Source organism: Myotis daubentonii, chromosome 3 (genome assembly GCF_963259705.1).
Source record: "Myotis daubentonii chromosome 3, mMyoDau2.1, whole genome shotgun sequence".
NCBI lineage: Eukaryota > Metazoa > Chordata > Mammalia > Chiroptera > Vespertilionidae > Myotis > Myotis daubentonii.
The window spans coordinates 195268877-195292901 of NC_081842.1; the positions used below are offsets into that span (position 1 = coordinate 195268877).

At 41.8% G+C, this 24025-nt stretch overlaps 1 protein-coding gene across 6 annotated transcripts; it reads left to right on the plus strand.

Moving 5' to 3' along the window:
- The first annotated feature begins 792 nt into the window (after positions 1 to 792).
- On the plus strand, positions 793 to 23558 carry MEAF6 (MYST/Esa1 associated factor 6). Of its 6 annotated transcripts, XR_009452016.1 has the most exons (10): positions 793 to 951; positions 2029 to 2144; positions 6006 to 6093; positions 6242 to 6287; positions 6500 to 6532; positions 16498 to 16687; positions 20443 to 20472; positions 20578 to 20635; positions 21254 to 21287; positions 21869 to 23558. XR_009452016.1 is itself a non-coding variant. In XM_059690146.1 (9 exons), exons 1-9 carry the CDS (start codon positions 862 to 864, stop codon positions 21875 to 21877), a joined length of 636 nt encoding a protein of 211 aa, XP_059546129.1. In that variant the 5' UTR covers positions 793 to 861; the 3' UTR covers positions 21878 to 23558. The 6 variants fall into 6 exon arrangements, 4 of the variants coding, with proteins under 4 accessions (XP_059546129.1, XP_059546130.1, XP_059546131.1 ...); XR_009452017.1 differs by lacking the exon at positions 20443 to 20472; XM_059690146.1 differs by lacking the exon at positions 20578 to 20635.
- Positions 23559 to 24025: the final 467 nt, after the last annotated feature.

Here is a 24025-nt window from a genome sequence, read left to right on the forward strand (position 1 = left end):
AGAAGGAGGGAGGGGGAGGGGGAGGAAAATATCCTACCTAGATTCATGACAGTGAAATTTGCAGAACCCTGGAAAGTGGAGAGAGCTGAGGCTGGAGAAGTAAGCAGGGGCCAAGTGAAAACAAAGTTAAGGAGGCCGGACTTCATGTTAAAAGCTAACACTTAGGTAGTGTTATTACAGTACTTGCCAAACCGGGGCAGGCGTGAAGTGATTTACTCCTCACAGCAATTGTATTACATTTACTACCTCCGTTTTACAGATGAGGACGTTGAGACGAGTGGAATTTGGCTACTTGCCCAAGGCGGCACAGGTATCAGTGGTAGAGGTAGGATTTTGCACAAGGTACTTCTGGCTCTTTTGAAAAACTATACATACATTTCTTAGTACTTGTCTCTGTAAAGGACGATGTGAAGCCAAGGGCATGACACGACTTCTGTTTCCCCAAATCAAATGATCCTGGCATCACTGTGGACCATGGCCTAAATGCGGCTCAGTGTGGAAACAAGTCTGTTGGAATAATACAGCTAACGATAGGGCGGGCGGTGGCCACAAAAACAAGTGGATTTGCGAGCTCTCCCGGAGGCCGGCCAGGGTGCAGGATTAAGGTGTGAAGGAGGGTGAGGATACGAAGGTTCGGAGTGTGTCCTCACGCTGTTTGCGGTGCCTGTGAAGGTAAACCGTGCACCAGGGGCGGAGCTGCCTGTACCCAGACCGGAGAGCCCCACCGCCCGGTCCCCAGACTGGGCGCGCGCGGCTCCGGAAGCCGCGCGCGCAGGCGCAGTGCGGCGCGGGGCGCCCCCTGGCGGCGGCGCGCAGGGACCGCCCCCAGCCCGGCGCCGCCGCTGCCCGCCTCGGCCCAACATGGCGATGCACAACAAGGCAGCGCCACCGCAGATCCCGGACACCCGGCGGGAGCTGGCGGAGCTCGTGAAGCGGAAGCAGGAGCTGGCGGTGAGGGGCTACCACCCGGGGAGCCCGAGTGGGGACCCCGCGCCGGCCCCCGCCTCCAGGCGCCAGCCCCGCCGCGCCAGGCCGTTAGTTCGCGGGCGCTGCGCGGCGGTCCGGAGCCGGCGGCCTGAGGCAGGGCTGCGCCTTCGCGGCCCGCCGGCGCCTGGGCTTCCCGGCTGTGAGGGAGCGGGGCCAGCGGCGGGGGCGCGGAGCCGGGGAGCGGCGGGGGCCTGGAGGAAGGATGGCGCGGGGCGCCGGGGGCTGGAGTGTGGGAGCCGGGAGAGGCGGGTGCCCGTGCGCTTTGGCGGGCGGCGAGGGCGGGCGTGCCGGCCGGCTGAGCAGATTGGTCCGGGCTTGCTGGTGGGTTTGGCAGGGTGGGGTTGGAGGCGGCGGCGGTGGGGGGACGCGGTCACCCAGCCTGGCCTTCGGAGGGTGGAGGGACGGGTGTCCCCCTGGGCACCAGCGGACCCATTGAATGGCATTGCTGATGGGCAGGGATGCGACGGGTGTGGGAACGTCTGGAAGGTGTCGGGCGAGGGGAGCGGACTCCGCCTGGGGACGAGGAATTGTGCGGTGCACCCAGCGTCCCGTGCACCCTGGCGGCTAATCCTACCTGTCCTACCCCCGAGTCCTGGCCGGGGCACCTGTGAGGCCGGTCTCTCCTGAAGCTGTCCTCCCAGGTTCCCATGGCAACTGGCTAGCCAGTGCTGGCGGCCTCAGCGGGGAGGGGAGCGGGTTGCTGGAGGCTGCTCACCCTCCCCTCCCGCCAGCAGTGCCTTTAATGCAAGGAGCGGCGTCTGCGCGGGCCGGGCTGCTTCCCAGTGGGGCCCCCGTGAACCCTGGGAAGTAGATGCAGAATGTCGCATGGCAGGCTCTGCTTCCTTCTGTCGCACAGGGATCCGAGAGGACAGTTCTGGGCTGTCTCAGCCGCCTGCGCCTCCCCGTGCCATCCATCTCTCCGCGGGGGTGGGTTAGAGTGTTTGTGCTCGAGTGTATAAATCGAATAGCAAGATTCCAGTGTGTCAGACCTAACTTTGCACTTACAAGCCATTATCCATTCTCTTGTTTTTCACCTCGCAGGAAACGCTGGCAAACTTGGAGAGACAGATCTATGCTTTTGAAGGAAGCTACCTAGAAGACACCCAGATGTATGGCAATATCATTCGTGGCTGGGATAGGTATCTGACCAACCAAAAGTGAGTGTCAGAAGCCGGTGGTGTTTGTACGGTGACCTACTAATGCTGGCTTTGAAGACTGTGTACATCTTTGGTGGCGGCTTTGTAGGCAGGGGATGTAACACGCGGTAGTGTGGAAAGGGGTTTGGGCTCGCACTGGGATTCCGGTTCAGCCTCACTGAGTAATCCTAAACAAATCCTACGTCTGTCTGTAGGGGAGTCCTGCCTGTGGCACAGGGTGTGTGAGGCTTACATGAAACACAGCATGTAATACCTTACACAGCAGCGTTCTGTTAGTGTTTTCTACGTTTTTTTAGAAAATATGTATTTTATTGATTTTTTATAGAGAGGAAGGGAGAGGGACAGCAGAGAGTTAGAAACATGGATGGGAGAGAAATATCGATCAGCTGCCTCCTGCACACTCCCTGCCAGGGATGTGCCCGCAACCCAGGCACATGCCCGCAACCCAGGCACATGCCCTTGACTGGGATCGAACCTGGGACCCCTGAGTCCGCAGGCCGATGCTCTATCCACTGAGCCAAACCGGTCAGGGCGTTTTCTACGTTTTAATCAGTCATGAGTCCCACCCTCTAGACATATGTACCAACTGTACCATGATTTATTTAGTAATAGTATTCTCAAAAACTTTCTAGACTTTGAAATTTTTTAAATATTCAGAAAAATTGAAAGAGCCCTCACTGGCCTATATGGCTTAGTTGGTTGGAGCATATCAAAAGGTGTCAGGTTTGAGCCCTGGGTACGAGTCCTGGCCAATGTTGCTCAGTAGTTAGAGTGTCAGCCTGCCCACTGAAGAGTTGAGGGTTCAATTCCTGTTCAAAAGCGCGTCCCTGGGTTGCAGGTTCAGACCCCGTCCCAGTCAGGCACATGTGTGAAGCAACCAATCTATGTGTCTCTCTCACATCTCTCTCTCTCTCTCTCTCTCTCTCTCTCTCTTTCTCTCTCCCTCTCCCCCCCCCCCTTTCTTTTCCCTCCCTTCCTCTGTCTCTAAAAAATCAATGGAAAAAATATCCTTGAGTGAGGGATTAATAACAACAAGGTGCTCAGTTGATTCCTGATCAGGGCATGTATCGAGGTTTCAGGTTCGATCCCCGGTTGGGAACTTGCAGGAGACAGCCAATCAATGATTCTCTCTCATCATTGATGTTTCTATCTATTTCTCCCGCTCCCTTCCTTTCTGAAATCAATAGAAATAGGTTTAAAATATATATATATATATATTTTAAAAAGTTAGAAGCAGATATCATGACACATTATCTCTAAATATGTCAGCAGTTATCTCCTAAAAATAAGAACATTTTTTTACCTAGCCACAATTATGCCGAGAGAATTAGCACTACATTGATAATATCATCTAATATATGGTTTTTATTCAAATTTCCCTAATTGTCCTCAACATGTTTTGCTACCTTATTTGATCCAGTCAGAGTTTTCCATTGCGTTTGGCTATGATGTCTCTTTAGTCTCATAATTTAGGAGAGCTTCCCACCCTTTTTGGTGGTGAAGTTGTGTATGACATTGTCTTGTAGAATGTCCCAATTCCAGATTTTTCTTTTGCCACCTCATGAGAGATCCGTTACACATTTTTTGCAGAAATGTTGCATTAGTGATTTGTGTACCTCTTGTTGTTTACCTCTATTTCATCAGGAGGCACATAATGTCAGATTGTCCCATTATTGGTACTGATAAGTTTGACCATGTGATTTCTCCATTGTAAAGTTTTTCTTCTCTTTGTAATTAACCATGTAAATTTGGAGTTCATGCTTTTAGATAGTAGTAATATACTGCACCCCCCTCATTTTTATTCAGTTGTTTTAGTCTACATTATTGATTCCTGTCTGAACCAGTTATTATATGGAGGTTACAAAATGGTGATTCTAATTTTACTATTGCTTTTACATTTATTACTGGTATTCTGAAAGAAGAACCTTCCCTTTTTATCTTCATTCCCTTTTTTTAAAATAGGTTTTTATTGATTTCAGAGAGGAAGGGAGGAGAGAGAGAGAGAAGCATCAATGGTGAGAGAGAATCATTGATTGGCTGCCTCATGCATACCCCACACTGGGAATTGAGCCCATAACCTAGGCATGTGCCCTGACCAGGAATCGAACTGTGACCTCCTGGTTCATAGGTCAATGCTTAACCACTGAGTAACACCAGCCAGGCTATCTTCATTCCCTTTCATCCTTTTTATCTCTGTCTCTTTTGTATCACTATAGACTTATGGATTTTTTTAAAAATTACTTTTGGTCCCGGCTGGTGTGGCTCAGTGGTTGAGTGTTGACCTATGGACTAGGAGGTCAAGGTTTGACCCCTGGTCAGGGCACATATTCTGGTTGCCGGCTAGATCCCCAGTGGGGGGCGTGCAGGGGGGAGCCTATCAATGATTCTCTTTCATCATTGATGTTTCTCTCTCTCTCTCCCTTCTTCTCTGAAATCAATAAAAATATATTTTTTAAAAAGATAACAAATATTTATTTAAAAAATTAATGTTGGGATCTAGCCCTGTCACTTTTTTATTACAGAGGTTTATTTTTTAGTATAAAATAATTTATTGAAACATATACAGAGAAATGCACAAATCATAAATACATAGCTCAGTGATTTTTCACAAAGCCAACACATCCATCATTTTTTTTTTTTAATCCTCAGCTGAGGTTATATTTATTGATTTTCGAGAGAGGAAGGGAGAGAGAGAGAGAGAGAGAGAAACATTGATGTGAAAGAGAAACATCAATCATTTGCCTCCGGTATGCACCCAAACTGGAGATCAAACTTGCAACGTAGGTGTGTGTTCTGACCAGAAATCGAACCACAACCTGTTGGTGTATGAGATGATGCTTCAACCAACTGAGCCACCGGCCAGGGCCAGAGCTCCCATCATTCTTTTTGATGCTTAGTTTATCCCAAACATGGCCAGAAGGAGCCTCCTTAAGCTGATTTCCTTTGTCCTTTTGACATGATCCTGTTAGTTTGAGTACCTTGTTTCTGTCTGTCACCTTTTCCTTTTCTTGTCCTCGACCAGTGGTTCTCAACCTTCCTAATGCCGCGACCTTTTAATATAGTTCCTCATGTTGTGGTGACCCCCAATTTCATTGTTACAAATTGAACATAATTAAAGCATAGTGATTAATCACAAAACAATATGTAATTATATATGTGTTTTCCGATGGTCTTAGGCGACCCCTGTGAAAGAGTTGTTCGACCCCCAAAGGGATCGTGACCCACAGGTTGAGAACCGCTGTCCTAGACCATTTTTCCAAGGAATCCTGTTTTTTTTCTTTAAAATTTTAAGATTTAAGTTTATTTAACAGACACTTCATATCACTAGTCTATTCTAGTTGTTTTTAAAATCATTAAAATATATACAGATTAAAATGAAAATGATTATGAACCAACTAACAGTGTCATGTACCACTGTGGAACACATTCCATACATTGGAAAACATTGTTGTCTATCTACATAGTCATTTGGCATAAAGGTTGTTTTGGTCAATCCAAGTGGGGTGGAAGTAATAAAAAAAAAAGGATCCCTGGCCAGTTTGGCTCAGTGGATAGTAGCCTGTGGACTGGAGGGTCCTGGGTTCAATTCTGGTCAAGGGCACATGCCTCAGGTGAGTGTGGGAGGCAACCAATTGGTGTGTCTCTCTCATATCGATGTTTCTCTCTCTTTGTCTCTCTCTCTCTCTTCCACTCTCTAAAAAGAAAAAAAAATCAATGGAAAAATATCCTCGGGTGACAATTAACAAAAATAAAAAATAGAATAAACATAAAAACAAGTTCATTATATTTTCCCTGGGACATCCTCAGCTTGAGCCATAGACAAAGCTTGGTGCTCATGATGAATCCTTGTGTGTGTTTTAGAAACTCCAATAGCAAAAACGACCGAAGGAACCGGAAGTTTAAGGAAGCTGAGCGGCTCTTCAGTAAATCTTCAGTTACGTCCGCAGCTGTAAGTGAGATGGGGGGGTCTTTATGTGGCCCATTATTGAGGAAAACCTCAGTTGCACTTTTGTGAGTTTTCTTTTTCCCTTCTGTCTGTGAGTGCTCTCCTGAAGTCTGTGATAATTTTTCTTGTAACTAGTGTTTTTTTCTTTTAGGCAGTAAGTGCATTGGCAGGAGTTCAGGACCAGCTCATTGAAAAGAGTAAGTTTATTTTTCTACTTTTTTATTAGTTTATTTTAAAGCTACTATAGTTCCTGTCTTTAACACCTATCCAGCGGTATATCTGAAGATTGCATCTCTTACACTCTTGTGTCTTCTTTCTAGAAGTTAATAACCTCTTGTGTATCTTTAATCTTATCTTTCTTATGAGAAAGAAATGACCATGTCCTTCCTTCCTGCCTCTTGTATCACAGGAAGGTTGATGTTAGCTGCTCAAAGACAGAAAGGTATGTCTTCACTCCTGATAAGTCTTAGGAAATTTTTTATAAGTTTAAAAAAACTCTTATCATGGAAAATTTCAGACATATCTAATAAATCCCCATGTACCCAAATTAATACTTTTTAAGAAATTTGATCTTTCAAACAGAATGTACCTTTGTGTTCTTAAATATAAAATGGAGCCCGAGTTGATTTTGTTTAGTGGATAGAGCATTGGCCCGCGGACCGAAGGGTCCCAGGTTTGATTTTGGTCAAGGGCACATACTGGTTGCAGGCTCGATCCCTGGCCCTGGTTGGGGCACATGTGGGAGGCAACCAATCAGTGTGATATTGATGTTTTTCTCTCTCCCCCCCCCCCCCCTTCCAGTCTCTTTAAAAATCAATGAAAAAAAATCCTGGGGTGAGGGCTAACAAAAATAAATAAATAAGTGAATGAATGAATGAATAAAATGGAGAATAGAGCAATTGTGGCATTCTCTGTAATGAGCCATATAGTGCAGTTCTGTTCTAATTTCTAGTGATGGCATATATACCTGTACATTTATCTTTCTGAGTCAGACTCTGTGTAGCTGTATTGAATGTTCTCCCTGTGCACTGGCTCACTTTGAAATACAACCTGCTTTTTGTATCGTGGTTTTGGCATATCTTGTGGGATCCAGTTCTTTTGTTTGCATTGGGGCAGTGGTTTGAGGAGAAGAGATTTTGGTGGCTTGGGAATTAGAACTACTCAGTGACTTCAATTTTATCTCTGTGTACAGATTTCTAAATTTTTAACTCTATCCTTAACCCCTTTAGTGATACATTTCTAGAAACTTCTAGAAAATGTCTTCTGTACATTTCCATTCAGATATTCAAGCCCAAAGATTTTGTCTAAAAATGAGCCATTCTATTTCCTTCAAAATGTGTCTGCCCAATTTTTGTTATAGTATTTCTGTTCTTCATCATTCAAAACTTTGTAGGCATCTTTACTGATTTTTGCCAACCTAATTAATTGTGCCAATTTTTTTTTCTTTTGCTATGACTGTCAGATAAATCTTGTTTCCTTTTTTTAAAAAAAATTTTTTTTGTTACTTTCAGAGGGAAGAGAGAGGGAGAGAGAGATAGAAACATCAGTGATCAGAGAATCATTGATCGGTTTCCTCCTGCACTGCCCCCACTGGGGATTCGGCCTACAACCCTGGCATATGCCCCGACCAAGAATTGAACCGCCATCTCCTGGTTCATAAGTCATGGTTCAATTCCCGGTCAGGGCATATGCCAGTGAGCCACGCAGGCCTGGTAAATCTTGTTTCTTTTCAATTAATGCCACTTGGAGAATGTAGAGCCATTTCACCTGCTTTGTAGAGTAATGAGGCTGGTTAAGGAACTTTGTGGATCTCACTCTTACAAGTCCAGATGGAATGATGTCTGACTCCTCAGTTTTCATAAGAGCCTTTTACCCTGCCCCTTGCTTAGTGGGTAGTTTAGTATATGCTCTGCACCTAATTACTCATACAGAGCACCTACACCTCGGTACTAGTCAGGAAAAAACTCTTAAAGCCACTCCTTTCAGAAGCTTACCTGAGAATGAGCTTATGTATGAAAGCTTTTCTGAAGCATATGCAGACCATCCATTCCCCTAAGGTCTTCCTCCTAGATTGAGCCTCCATATTGGTATTCCTTGGTTTTCCCTATGAAGTTGCATTTGGTCTTGTAAAATGTGTCTCTCTTTATTGTAAGAGGATGTGGCAAATGCTGTTAATCATCATTCTAATTATCCTTTTTTTAGAAATAGTTGTTTTCCCTGAGGGCCTTGTTGTTTTTTACTGAAAATCCTGTAATTGACTGTTTCCCTCTTTGTATCGGTGCTAAAATGCTTAAAGCCAAATTTGTGGTGTCCCTTTAGAAAGCAGATAGGGATTTATAGCCTGCATTTGGGGACTGAATCTTAGTACTGCATCCAGCTTACTTTCCTCTTCTGTTCTTCTTTGCTTATCTCATTTTAAATTTATTTTATTGGATTACATTATATGAATCTTGGCAAGCTGCCTGGGATTTTTTTTTTAATAAAGCAGAGAATTACACAAATACTGGAGTTCATTAATTTAAATGGTCAGAGCCCTTTTAAAGTAATTCTATTGCATTTTATCTCACCACCTCCACCATTACCACTTCCCACTGCTATTTGTAAGATTTTATTTTTGTCTTGATTTTCTATAGTTAACTGCAATGTGTCTAAGTATGAATTTTTTTCTATTTATCTGGCTTGGGTTTCACTGGACTTGCTGAAACTGTGTTTGGTATTTTTATCAGTCCTGGAACATTCCCAGCTGTTATCTTTTTAGATACTCTATTTGTTTCATGCTTTCTCTCTTCTTCTGGTACTGTGGTTAAATGTATATTAACCCTTGTCATTTTAACCTTTATGTCTTTTATTATCTCTTCTGTACCTTATATCTTTTTGTCTCTGTGCTGCATTATGATAATTTTTTTCTGACCTACCCATTTCTAATTCTCTTTTCAATTAAATCTGATTTGCTGTTCCCTTGATTTTAAATCTTAATACAATTTTATTTCCATAAATTCTACTTAATTATTTTAAAAATCTGGTATGTAATTTTCCAATAGCTTTCTTTGCATTTATTTTCAAATGTGTGTTTTATGCTAAAGTGTAGTACGTGTAGTTATTCTGCAGTCTGTATTTAACTTCAGTTTCTGAAATCCTTAATGACCTATTTTTGTTTATTTCTACTAGTCATTACCCGTGAAACCTAATGTCTCTGTGTGCTTGGTTATCTTTGTGTATTCATTCATTATTATTAAAAGTATTCATCGCTCTAGCCGGTTTGACTCAGTGGATAGAGCATTGGCCTGCAGACCTAAGGGTGCCTGTTTCGATTCCGGTTAAGGCATGTGCCTTGGTTGCAGGCTTCTCCCCAGTCCGGGCACTGGTTGTGGCATGTGCAGGAGGCAACCAATGTGCTTCTCTCACATCAGTATTTCTTTCTGTCTTTTCCTCTCTCTTCCACTCTCTATAAAAATGAATGGAAAAATATCCTCGGGTGAGGATTGAAAAGAAAAAAAGTTCTTATAGGCCCTGGTCAATGTTGCTCAGTTGGTTGGGCATCATCGCATGTACCAAAGGTCTCAGGTTCAATTTCTGGTCGGGGCACAGCCCAGGTTTCAAGCTCGATCCCCAGTGGGGGGCATGAAGGAGTCAGTCCATCAATGTTTCTCTCTCATCAATGTTTCTGTCTCTCTCCCTCTCCCTTCTTCTCTCTCTAAAATCAATAAAAATGTATTTTAAAAGAAAATATTCATAGAATAATTTGAGGGCAGGGATAAAGATGCTGTCTTCCAGAGAAGACTGAATGTTTGCTTCTGTTAGGTGCTCAGACCTCTTTAGACCAAGTTCAAGGCTTGAGTGTGCCTAAGTGACTCAAGTGATTCAAACTAAGCTTTAATTCCACGAGAGGAAGGAATGGTCTATGTTGCCTCTATATATTTTCCTTTGTAGAAAATCTCTCCACTATCTCAAAATTTCTATATAACAAACCTTGTGGAATGATGTCTCAGTTTTTGATCTTTAGTGGCAGTGAAATGAACATTCTTTTAGAATTCTAACTTGCATATATCCTTAGATCTCAAGGATTTTAGAGTTTCACACTTTTTAAAAAATATATATTTCTTATTGATTTTAGAGAGGAAGGGCGAGAGAGAGAGAGAAACACCATTGATGAGAGAGAATAATTTATCGGCTGCCTCCTGTACACCCCACACTGGGGATCGAACCGGCAACCTGGGCATGTGCCCAGACTGGGAATCGAACCGTGACCTCCTGAGCTACGCTGGCCGGGTGACTTTTACACTTTTGGTATTTTATTTTCAAACCGTTTTGGAAAATTTCCTCAGAAATGTATTGCTTTCTGCTTCCTTTGGCTTCAGATGTGCTCAAAGTAGAATAATACAGTGGGTTAGCATCATCCCTAAAGGGGAGTTTTATGCAGATTAGTGAATCATTGTATATATATTTTTGAAAGAATAAGAGAAAAACAAAACAGGTAGGTTTTATCCAGTTTCCTTTAAAGGGTCTGCACAGCCCTGGCCTGTTTGGTTTGGTGGATAGAGCATCAGCCTGGGGACTGAAGGGTCTTGGATTTCGTTTTGATCAAGGGCATGTACCTCAGTTGCAGGCTAGACCCCCAGCCCTGATCAGGGCATATGTGTGTGTGTGTGTGTGTGTGTGTGTGTGTGTGTGTGTGTGTGTGGAAGGCAACCAATCGATGTGTCTCTCTCCCATTGATGTTTCTCTGGGTCTCTCCCCTTCCATTCTATTCTTTTTAAAAATCAATGCAAAAATATCCTCAGGTGAGGATTAACAAAAATAAAAGTAATAAAAATAAAATAAAATACTTAATAAAAAAGTAAAAATAAAGGATCAGCACAGTCTCTACTGTTTTTTTCTTTGACTCTTCTGGAGCTTTCAATAGCCAGATCTCTCCTCAGCATTGACTTTGCCCTGTGGGTAAGTATACACCTGCAGGAAGCTTTGTTCCTGGTCCCTTCCTTTCCTCCTTTAGCTGTTTGTGCTGCTCAGAAGTTATTGCCTTGACACTATTTATTAGCTGTTCCGTTCTTTTACTTATTATTATTATTATTATTATTATTATTATTATTATTATTATTTTTGCAGTGCTTAGCTTTTTATTTTTATTTATTTATTTAATTAATTTATTTTTAAATTATTAAATCTTTATTGTTCAGATTATTACAGTTGTTCCTCTTTTTTCCCCCCATAACTCCCCTCCACCCAGTTCCCACCCCACCCTCCTCCCTCACTCCCCACCCACTGTCCTCATCCATAGGTGCACGATTGTTGTCCAGTCTCTTCCCTCATCCCCCTCGCCCCTTTCCCCCCCAAGAATAGCCAGTCCATTCCCTTTCTATGCCCCTGATTCTATTACAGTCACCAGTTCTTTCTGTTCATCAGATTATTCACTTGATTTTCAGATTCACTTGTTGATAGATGCATGTTTGTTGTTCATAATTTGTATCTTTACCTTTTTCTTCCTCTTCCTCTTCTTAAAGGATACCTTTCAGCATTTCATTTAATACTGGTTTGGTGGTGATCAAGTCCTTTAGCTTTTCCTTATCTGTGAAGCTCTTTATCTGACCTTCAGTTCTGAATGATAGCTTTGCTGGATAAAGTAATCTTGGTTGTAGGTTCTTGGCATTCATCACTTTGAATATTTCTTGCCACTCCCTTCTGGCCTGCATAGTTTCTGTTGAGAAATCAGCTGACAGTCGTATGGGTGCTCCCTTGTAGGTAACTGAATTTCTCTTGCTGCTTTTAAGATTCTCTCTTTGTCTTTTGTTCTTGGCATTTTAATTATGATGTGTCTTGGTGTGGTCCTCTTTGGATTCCTTTTGTTTGGGGTTCTCTGCTCTTCCTGGACTTGTAAGTCTCTTTCTTTCACTAGGTAGGGGAAGTTTTCTGTCATTATTTCTTCAAATAGGTTTTCAATATCTTGCTCTCTCTCTTCTTCTGGCACCCCTATAATTCCGATGTTGGTACGCTTGAAGCTGTCCCAGAGGCTCCTTACACTATCTTTGTATTTTCGGATTCTTTTTTCATTTTGCTTTTCCGGTTGGGTGTTTTTTGCTTCTTCGTATTTCAAATCGTTGACTTGATTCTTGTGATCCTCTGGTCTGCTGTTGGAACTCTGTATAATATTCTTTATTTCAGTCATTGTATGCTTAATTTCCAGTTGGTCCTTTATCATAACCTCGAGGGTCTGACTCGATTTCTTGAGGGTCTCATTAAATTTATCGGCGGTTTCTAGAAAATTCTTGAAAAACCTTATAAGTGTGGTTTTGAACTCTATATCCAGTAGTTTGCTTTCCTCCATTTCTGTCATTTGTGACCTGTTTCTTTGTCTTTGCATTTTTTATGCTTCCCTGTGTTGATAGAGTGGCTTTCTGTGCTATGTGTTCTATAGGGCCCAGTGGCTCAGCCTCCCCAATTACCTGAGGTGGACACTCTTGGTGCACCCCTTTGTGGGCTTTGTGCACAGTCTTGTTGTAGTTAAGCCTTGATTGTTGTAGGTATCACTGGGAGGAATTGACCTCCAGGCCAATTGGCTGTGAGAATTAGCTGTGCCTGCAGTGGGAGAACTTCTGTGCTGGAGACACCCTTCTGGGGCAAGACTTGCTTCAGTGGGGCTTTGGTGCTCACTGAGTCTGCCCCCTGAGTGTGTCCCCTATGGATCTGAGGAGTTGTAATCTGGATGGTCCCACTCTGACCACTGGGTACACTGGCTCATGGATCTAAGGAGGTGCTAATTTAGCCTCTGCCTGAGGCTACCCAGCAGGAGCTATGGAGAGATCTGCAGATTCCTCTTCTTTGTTTGGGGTTTGGAGGTGCCCAGATGAGGCCCAGCTGTGAAGCAATGCAAGCTGCTATGGGCCCTGGGCCTTCTTTTGGAAGTTCTGGGTCTCTCTGACCCAGCTGCAGTTTGTTAGGTAATTTTCAGATTGCAAAGGGCCAGGGCATTCATATGCAAAAGCCTCTGTGCACAGCTTGGGTGGAGCGGGGTTTCAGGGAATCAACAGGGTGGAGCAAACAGCTATGGCTGATCCTCAGTCCTACCCTAAGAGGCCCCGTATCTCAGTGTCCCGGTAATTGCTGCAAGCACCTCTGAGAGAAAGCCTCCCTTGAGTTCCGACCGATGTCAGACAGTCCAGTTTCTCCCCATATGAGTCTGGGTCCTCAGAGACTCGCCCGGAACTGGAGTTCAGAGCAATCAGGAGCTTGAGACTCCCTCCCGATTGAAAAAGACAACCGTGTCCTCAGTTGCCAGCCCTTTCCATGTGTGCCTCTGTACCTCTGCACTTTACTTCCGCACCTCCTCTGGGTCTCAGAGTCTCAGTGTGCTTTTCTCTTTCCTTCTAGTTGTAGAATTTCCACTCAGCCAGCCTTCCTGTGGTTCCGGATGATGTCCGTTTTGTCTTTTAGTTGTATTTTTGAAGTGGTTGTGCGAGGCAGCAATTTCCGGTGTTTACCTATGCCGCCATCTTGGTTTCCTCCTGTTCCTTTCTTTTAATAAGTAGAGTGTCTCATTTGTAGGTTTATTAAACTTAATCAGAATCTGATGTTCTGTGCTCTAAAAATGAGTTGCTCACTTTTATGTAAGAAACAAACTTAACGTGTGTTTCTGTGGTGGCAGCAGCATGCAGTTGACTGACTCACTGCTGCACTTTGAGATGTTGTCACTCAGCCCTTTTGTCATAATTCCTCTTCTGCTTCCCTGAGCCAATGAAGAAAATTATTCTTACTTTTTATTTTATTTATTTTTATCCTCACTGAGGAGTGAGGATGTTTTTTCCATTGATATTTAGAGAGAGTGGAAGGGAGGGGGGGTGGAGGGAGGTAAGGAAGGAAAAAGAGAGAGAAACATCAATATGAGAGAGGCACATCGATTGGTTGCCTCCTGCACCCACCCTGACTCAGGGTGGGGGGTCGAACCTGCTACCCAGGTATGGGCCTTTGATCAGATCAGGGTCGGGAATTGAACCCGAGATCTTTGGTGGGCAGGCCGGTGCTCTAACCACTGAACATGCTGTTCAGAGCTCACTTTAATGGTGTTTAGTTCCCTGGTTCCAGTTCCTCTTATAAACTACTTCTAGCCTAATAACCCTAAAACACGGATTTAGACAGAACTTCATAAATATTCATTGTTGGATGTCACTTCTCTGTTTGGAAATTCTTTTTTATTTTTATTTATTTATTTATTTTAATAAATGTGACTTTTTTTTCGTTAAATATATTTTATTGATTTTTTACAGAGAGGAAGGGAGAGAGATAGAGAGTTAGAAACATCGATGGGAGAGAAACATCGATCAGCCGCCTCCTGCACATCTCCCACTGGGGATGTGCCTGCAACCCAGGTACATGCCCTTGACCGGAATCGAACCTGGGACCTTTCAGTCCGCAGGCCGACGCTCTATCCACTGAGCCAAACCGGTTTCGGCTTGGAGATTCTTTTTTTAAAAAAAATATTTTTTTGTTGTTGATAGTATTACAGATATCTTCCATTTTCCCCCCTTTATCTCTTCCCCCCAGCCCCTCCACTCTCCCCAGGTCTTCACCACCCTATTGCATGCTTGTAGATCTCACAGATACTGAGATTGAACACTTACTGTGTTCTAGACACCAAGTAAACACTGTACTTGCATTATCTCATTTTGTCTTTAAAACTTCTCCTTGAAAATAGGGAACCTTGTGGTAGCTCAGGGTCTAGCCCAATGCCTTGTCCATAGGAGATACTGAACACATGAAAGAAAGAATTCTTACTTTACAAATGGGGAAACAGGCTTAGAAAGGTTAAACTACAAGTCAGTTCTCTTAACCAGCACCTCCCCAAAATGAAATCCTTTACTTAGTCTGACATATGAGTCCTCTTAACCTGCCACTCCATTTCACCTCTCATTTCTCAAGCTCTCTGCTTAAATGACGTTGTTTGATTCATTTGTCCCAAATATACCTTGTGTTTTCTCATCTCTACACTTTTGCTTGTGCTATTTTTTTTTTTTTAACTTATTTTGGCTTCTCCTTTTTCAAGGTCCAGTTAAAGTCTACCCCTTCAGTGAAGCTTTTCTTGAGGAATTCACTCTTTCTTCTCTGACTGATGATACTTAATATCCATATCAGGACTTTGGAGCATGGGTTACTGCCTGGCATGTTACCTTCTTCTTTCATATGGCTTTGATTTACACTGTTTTGTATGCACTTGTGTGCTTACCTTATAGAATATGACCAACTTATCCATTTACTCAGTACTCCCAGAGCATCTGGCCCACAATGAATAAATGTTCGTTTTGTTCATCAGTGTCTTTTAATTGAATTGCTTGTCAAATTTAGAAGGGCCAGGTTGGTCAGTATACCCTTGTTGAAAATCAGTTGGTCATAAATGTTAAGGGTTTGTATCTGGCCTCTGAATTCTCTTCCCTGGTTTCTGTATGTCTGTTCTTATGCCAGTACCACATACTTTTGGTTGAGTACGTTTTGGTGTTCTTTTGCTAAGTTTTCTATGAAATCTGTTTTTCTGATCTGTGGAATTGCCAGATTGATCAATATACTTTTTCTAGCTTTATAGTTCTAGAGCTCCCTCTTCTGGTTGCTTTCATGAAGTGATCAAAAATAGTATTTCATGATTTCTGAGATCTGGTTCTGTTTCTCTTTTGCCTTTTGGGAACCATCTCTTTTACTTCTTGTGTCCATGTGCTACTCAATGTAAAATCTCTTCCCAGCAGTTTGTAATACAAAGACATCAAAAGTGAGCAAAGTGAAAACCTTCGCCCGCCCATCCTTTTCTATTAAGAGTTTCAAGAAATTCCTTTTAGAAAAAAGTATACATTTACCAAAATATATGTAATATTTTATATAAATTATTATTTATCTTGCATAATATATTGAAGGGATGTAAAGTTGGGAATGTGTCAGCTGAAGAGTATTATTGCTATTTTAAAAAATAATACTCAAGATTTCTCAGAGTAATTTAGGTAGTGGGACTCTTCTCATGGGCCTCTTTTCTTGACAGAAAGACAGGATTTCTGGATGGTTTAGGGAAGGAATCAGGGCTGGCTATAGGAAGTTTTTCCAAGGTCATTCGTCACCTCCTTGAATAATTCTTAATCCCATTAATATATTCTATGTTTACAGAACCTTTATGCAGTGAGGCTACCCTGCCTGTGCCCCCATCTCCCAGCTGTCCTTAGATCTGCCTCTGGTTACACAGTTTCTGATTACATGTCAGGAACGCTGGTAACTTTGAAGCTTTGATTGCATATATCTTGTTAGTTAGACGGTATGATCAATGAGTATAGGAATATAGTCTTTTTTATATATTAGTGCTCAAAAAAATCTTTCCTGACTGATGGACAGATTGCCTGAGTACTGATGGTGCTTCTGGGGATTTGTGTTTCTTCCCTCAAGGGGAACCAGGAAGTGGGACGGAAAGCGATACTTCTCCAGACTTCCACAATCAGGAAAATGAGCCCACCCAGGAGGACCCTGAGGATCTGGACGGATCTGTGCAGGGAGTGAAACCCCAGAAGGCTGCTTCCACTTCCTCAGGGAGCCATCACAGCAGCCATAAAAAACGAAAGAATAAAAACCGACACAGGTCAGTGGTAGGGACCATCTCCCACCTCCCACCCTCATATGTCCCCACTCCCCACCAGCCCCCACCTGCCCACAGCTTCCATGACCATTGTGAAGGGATTTTACTAGAATGAAAAGTCTTCAGGATTGGTTTAGTTCTGTGCTGTTGGGAAGAAGCTCCATTGGTACAAATGAAACAGAATTAATTTGTCTCTGCCTAGGGGAGGAGTTAGTGGGCTTTAGCATAACCACGTAGGAGGACAGCATTCTCACCATTGCTAATGTAGAATAATTTTGTTCCATAAAATATTTGTTTAATATAACAAATTTGGAATCCTTTTAGAAGTGGAAAAAAAGGGATCTAGAAACAGAGTCTGTGTAATAGTATTTGAAAAATACCGCTAGTCCATGTTGGGAAGCTGCAAAGTGGGATAAAGCCCTTTGTTCTTAATCCCAATCCCTGCCTACTCTTGTTTCCTGGTGAATGGAGGGAACCAATCTGCCAATCTGATGTGTCTTTTTTCTTTTTAAATATGAGTTTTTTTTATTGCATGCGATTCTCTGTTTTTATGTACCTCTGCAATATGCTGATTCCAGATATCAGAGGAAGAGTATAAAGTCTGTAAGATATGAGAGTGCCTCCCAGGTAACGTTTGTCCACTGTGTTTTTTTGCAGTGCGTAATGAGATAGGAATGGCATCAGTGGACAGAGAGGTCAGGTATCACCAGAGAGGATTTAGTGTTCACTCTGTGTGGTGTTTGTATGATAGTACGGGCCTGTTAACTCAGGTAATTGGAAATTATACAGCTGCATTCAGAGAGGTTACAGTTTCTAGAGTGAGGAATCCTGCCCTAGCCTCAAGACCTTCTCTGGGAGGCATGGAAACCAGTTCTTTACAGGCAGGCTTTTGTCCTGCTTCTCTTGGGAGCCTGCTTGCTGAGGAGATGAAAGGAGGCATGCAAGGGATGGATGGGGTTCCCTGTCCTCCAGTTTGCTTCTGGGTTGGGTTGTTTTACAAACCTGTAGGATTTTCCTTCATGCACCCAGGCATTACATTGTTAGCTCTGTGGATGTGGCACACAGGGATTATATAAAACTAACTCTAACTGGTTTAAGCCTCCTTGGAATCTTCATTCTTTTTAGAGTTTTTGTTGTCGGTGGTGGTGGTGGTTTTGAGACTGCAGAAAAAGTATTTCCTCCAAATACAGACTAAGGACTGCTAGCTTAGCATTTTTCTGCAAACCACAGATCACCATGCCAATCTCATAAATGCAGTAAGAAATAGCAGAAATTACATATCTTTTCATTTTTGTAAGGCTACGTGTTTGATCACTGTGATAGGACTCATCCTAGCTTATCACAAATAGTAGCAGAGAACCATACTCTTAAAAATATTTTTTTAAAGTGTCAAGAAAAATTAGCCCCGACCGGTTTGTCTCAGTGGATAGAGCGTCGGCCTGCGGACTGAAGGGTCCCAGGTTCGATTCCGGTCGGGGGCATGTACCTGGGTTGCAGGCATATCCCCAGTAGGAGATGTGCAGGAGGCAGCTGATCGATGTTTCTCTCTCATCGATGTTTCTAACTCTCTATCCCTCTCTGTAAAAAATCAATAAAATATATTAAAAAAGAAAAAGAAAAATTAAATGTTATACTCTGTTGCTTTTACTAAAATTTACTCCAGTGTCATTTTAAAGAAATAATACTTTTCCAATTTCAGTGTCTAGAGTCGGGGGAAAATTCCATGAAGGTTTGTTACTGATACCAATAGACACTCTAGACAGCTATGGTTTATTTCAGGTAATACTTCATTTCCCTCAGTGACATGATCAGCTGGTGATAAAATGGAATTAGAACTTGAATCTGATTTTCTTCTTGCAGGTTTGTAGTAGATTTCCATAGGAACTATACTTCTTTCTACCCTTTTCTCCTGGCCCTAGAAGCTAACTCCTTCCAGAAAAATAACTAGGATTTATAAAGATCTGTGATGTTAGTTATTGTTCACAAATCGTGCTTTCTGTTTGGAAAGCAGGAGCCTTTGGCCACTTCCCTGGTTTAACCTGGCTGGGCTTCTCCACTGGACTCAGATACTCGCCTGCCCCAGGGGGCAGAGTGGAGCTGTTTGCCTTCTTTCTCGGGAACACAGATTGACTGTGCCTGCCTGGCAGCTCAGGGGCCAGTGAAGGGTCTCGGATTCCTGCCGCCTGTAGTCAGGAAATGTGTGGCCCAAACCCCTCACCTCTGACTGAAGTCTTCCTTAGTGGGTCTGACAGAGTGGGATGGCGGGATGGAGCACTTAGTACATATTTGTAAGTCTGCACCCAGTGTAGTACTTGTTTCTTCTCCAACCTTCCACACACTGCATGTATTCAGATAAAGTCAATAGTAAATTATTTCAGCAAATGTCTGAGTACCTACTATGTGCTAGGCACTGTTTAGTGGTGAGTGAAGCAAAGTGGAAATAAATAAGTTACTTTAGCAAAAAAGGAATAACTTTTGAATTTGTCCTCCAGGAATATGAAAATTTATCAAATAATATTTAATATTCATAAATTATCTGAATGATGAGTTTCAGTATATTTAAAGAAAACAGTTGAAATAATAACTTACAGCTGCTCTTTTAGGTTTTTATTACTATACTAAACTCGAGAATTCCTCTAGATTTGTGAGGTTTTCATTAAGTAGGTACAGTCTATTTTGTGAATAAAAGTAAATGAGGCTGGAAGGAAAATTTTTAATAGTTCCTGGTTTGTACACTTTTTGTATACTCCTTCCCAAATGTCTTGAGTGAAACTGTTGCATAAGGGGTATTGACATTAAGCGTTCTTCCAGCTTCACTCTTGCAAACATTGGTTAGGAGGAAAAGATAGCCATTTTGCATATTGTTTTACCACCTATCTATAGTCTGAAAGGTTGGAGCCAGCAGGGTTGGTGTCATACTCTGGATTTTGTTTGCTTTGGAGGCCTGCCCACACCATGGTTATCAGTGATGGCCCCGGATTACTTTCTCTTCATACTACTCCCATCCGGATCCCTGAGGCTTGGGTGCTTGTGGGTGTCAACTTTTCTTTGTTTTCGTAGGGGTGCTGCAGACTTTGGTGTCCCATAACTGTAGCCCTGACATAAACAGTTAACTGCCATCACCAATGCAGGCTCTGCAGTTTCTGGAACAAGACTCACCTATCACTGAAGTTCCTTCATTCGACCCCTGGCTTCTAAAATGAATGCTGTAGAAAAGGAGTACCATGTTCCCTGGACATGCTTAGAACATATAACTTGTTCAGAACATATAACTTGAGAGTTAAAAGTTGCAGAATGTTTTCTTTTAAAAAAATGTATGATGTTTTTATCTTTTGTTTTAGTGCAAGTGTATTTTGCTGAGTTGTTAGTATTGTCTTCAAAGCACCTTTCATTATATGACTAATCCCTTCTTTTTCTATATCTTCTAATGTCCTAATTATACTTGTCATTACAATTAAATATTTTCCAAGTTCTAACTCTGAATCTGGCAGCTAATAGAAGGCCTGCAGGTATCTATCTAGTTTTCTAATGAAATAACTTTTTCTTTCATAGTCTGTTCTCCCGATATGAAAACCATTGAGGGAAGGGAATCTCCCAACCACAAAATCTTTGGTGCTTTCATGTTTGCAACTTTATGGCTTAAGATTCTTAAAGCTGATTTTGTTTCTATAAATCTTGCTAGGGTGGCTAATCAACTAATTTATTCAATTAGTATATTAATTTCTATTGCTTTCTTCCTTTCAAATGCTGCCCCTCAGCCCGTCTGGCATGTTTGATTATGACTTTGAGTAAGTTTGATTTGAATTAGTATTTGTGCTGTGTTGTTTAGTGTGTAGAGACCAATATGCCTTTTTGAGACCTTTCTAACCCATAGTTTATCTGTTTAATTGTAGGTATGTATATTAGGTTAGGCTGGGAAGTTTTTTTTAAAAACAGAAAAACGTGATGGAGGTAACATTTTATTTAATAACTTCAGCAAAATTAAGTAAACTTCACTTTTATGCATTTTAATTGCTTTTAAAATAGATAACTCACTTTAATTCATATTTAAATTGATTTTCTGGCTTTGCTTCATAAGGAGATTAATAGTTTAAGATCTTGATATTTTGCTTTGGAAAGATTTAAAAATTGAAATTTGTTCGATTTCTTTTGTGTTTCATGTCTGGAAATACAAACTCCTAGTCTCTTTCCTATTCTTAATCACCTGTTCTCAGTGGTTGTCAGTGATATAGTTACAAAGCTAACACAGTAACATAGAGCATGCCCTCTTAATTCAGTCTCTTTAACGTGTAATTTTGGAATAACTTAAAAATTATATGGCTTTCATAACTGCTATATATTTCTTTTTGAGTCATCTAAGTTTGCCTTGTGGCAGGAGTATCTGCTCATGTTTAAAATACTTGCTTAATAATATCTGGATAAACAACTAAATATGACATAGCCTAATGAAGAATGTGGATTTTACTTAACCAAATAGTCTTTGTTATAGCTTGTGCCCTATGCAGTAGCTGATTCTTGGACTCTTTTTCTGTAAATTGAAATGCAAATATCTTTATCTTTCTTATACAGGATTGATCTGAAGTTAAACAAAAAACCACGAGCTGTAAGTATCAGTCAGACCATCTCAAAGAGGCTGGCCGTGTTGTTGATTATTAGGAAAACGATTAGAAAAATGTCCTCAGAGCTTGAGTGTCCCCAGTCTGGGGTCACAACTGTAATTTAAAAATCTGGGGTCTCTCTCTCTCTCTCTCTCTCTCTCTCTCTCTCTCTCTCTATATATATATATATATATATATATATACATATATATATATATATATATATATATATATATATATATACACTCTTCAACTTTTAGGTGTTACTTACTTTTTTTTATATTGGAGAGAGAGGAGTCGCACATTTTTACTGATTGATTAAATAATGAATTGTTAATATTAGCTTTTTTTTTTCTGACTGGTGAGCTCAGGATGTGTAATAATTAGGACAGAATTGGTTTTTCAGTCCCTTTGTGGATTCAGAAGACATGTCATTTTCAGGGGTGAAATATTATTGTCCATTACATTTGAAATAGAATTTTGGCTGCCTCTGAATGATAACCTAGCTGAGTTGGAGATTTTTTTCTTTTAGGTTCAAACCAATGCTCTGCTGAGAATGAATTGGGCCTTTGTTTTTCCTCTTTAGGACTATTAGAAGACGCATTAATGCAGCAGCTTCCAGGCTGTAGAGCCCTGCTTCCCTCCTCCGGCCTCACAAAGATAAACATCCCTTGCCTGAGTGCGTGGCCGTCCACCTCTGCTTTCCCAGACCTGGTGCCTGTGACTCTGAGTCGCTTGTTCTGAAATGTGGTGACAAGTCATTTCTGTAAGACCACATTGGATCATTTACTTTGTGTCATTCTTAGTAACAGAACTGCAGGAAGACCAAGACCTGGTTGTAATCCCAGCAAGTTGCTAACTGAATCCCTTCTTGGAACGAATATTTCCCCCTAACCTGGCCGGCACCAGCTTCATCTGTGAGAGCCACTGAGAAATGGCCTGTGCTTTTATTTTACGCTGAAAGTAGAGCACTGATCACATTTCATGGGAGGCTGTAAATACCTGTCATTTTCTTATTTTGTTTGTGTTTCATTATTTTTCTATTGTTGTTTTTACCATCTTATTTCTTTTGGGGCTTTTTGTAATGACTTTGTACAGCTCATACCTTCCGGCTGACATATCTAATAATCTGTTTCACGGAGTTGCCAATGTTCTTAAACTGAAAGTGACCTGGTTTACCATAAACAAAATGGGGAACTTGGCTCTTCGGTTTTTCACAGGGGAAAGTTAAAGAGTGTTTATTTAATAATTACATATCTTAACTCTTTCTGAGTTGGGAGTAGTTTCATGTTCAAGGAATAGGAAAAGCTGAAAAACATAAGTTTAAATCAGTCCTTTTAAAAATATTTTTATTCTTTTTGTATAAATAAAAATCCACAGGATTTGACTTCTCATGCTTTACTTTTAAACCTGAGATTTTTTTTCACTTATTTATTCATATCATGCCTTATGGAAATTTCTTTTTCCACCTTTCTCTCTTTGCTGGTATTTGTCTGATTAAATAGTGCTTGAAAAATCACTAAGGCATATGAAAAGGCTCAAAATTGTACTCAAAGCTGATACCACACAGAGTTCTTGAGCAGAGTGAGAGATAGGATCAACAAGAGCCAGTATCGCCCAACAGATCCCCCTTCTCAGGGGGGTGATGAGCCCAGGAACTTGCTGATCATCGTTACTGGTCGTTGTTGCCCGTGGAGCAGTTGTGATCTACCTTGGCTGCACTTTGGAATCACCTGGGAAGCTTAAAAAAATACTCATGCCTGGATCTCACCCCAGAGATTCTGGGCCAGGGTACAGTCTGGAATGGGATCTCTCTTCTGAGAGTCCCTGGGTTCTGATAGGAAGCCAATTAAGAACCACTGTGTTAGACGGGATGATGCGACTTAAATCCTGTGTTGTGACTCAGTCTAAGCAGGGATGAGACTTGGGGGCCTCCCCTTCCCTTGGACTGTATTTAGTCATAGTCCTTTACTTATGCCTGTATCTTTGTTAGAAAAAATATGTTCCATGTGTGATCATATTGGTAGAGCTGAATGTGGGTGATGCTGATTATCAGAACAATTCTACTCTGTCAGATGTACAAAAGCTTTCACTCTTGTTCTCAATAAACCTTTCTTTCCTTTTTTTTTTTTTTGACCCTGTGGCTATTTAGATGTCTTTGGCTATGTCTTTGGTAGCAGAACTCTAATGTCAGGGTATTTAAGGAAATAGTTTCTTATATGTAGATTGTTCCTTTAAAAAAAAAAAAAAGAAAAACTAAAAACAGTGGAAACCAGTATCCTTTGTCAGTTTGTCTCCTTTCCGGGAGGGAGGGAAAGGGTACCTACAGTTTCCTTAACTCTGAGGAAAACACCTGGCAAACCTGCAAACATTTCTCAGTTTGACATTTGCTGGAGGTGTGCAAGGACTGCTCTTCGAAAGGCATATGATTTCAAAACATAGCTATGTATACATGAACACCCATGTGCATACATGATCGTAGGATCAGGCTGCCTTCTCTGTGAGGTTTAATCATTGATTTGGGGAACCTCCCAGTTCTGTAAGTTGTCCAGGCATACTGGAGCTTTTGAAGTCCTGAAAGATTGGTCCCCTACAGTGGGGTGGTTTAGAAAAAGGCACCAAAGGATACTGTCTGCCATGCTTATGATACTTGTAACCTGGATTATAAACAGTTTGCTTGACTTTAAAAGAAGATAAGGCGCCCTAACCGGTTTGGCTCAGTGGATAGAGCTGCGGACTGAAG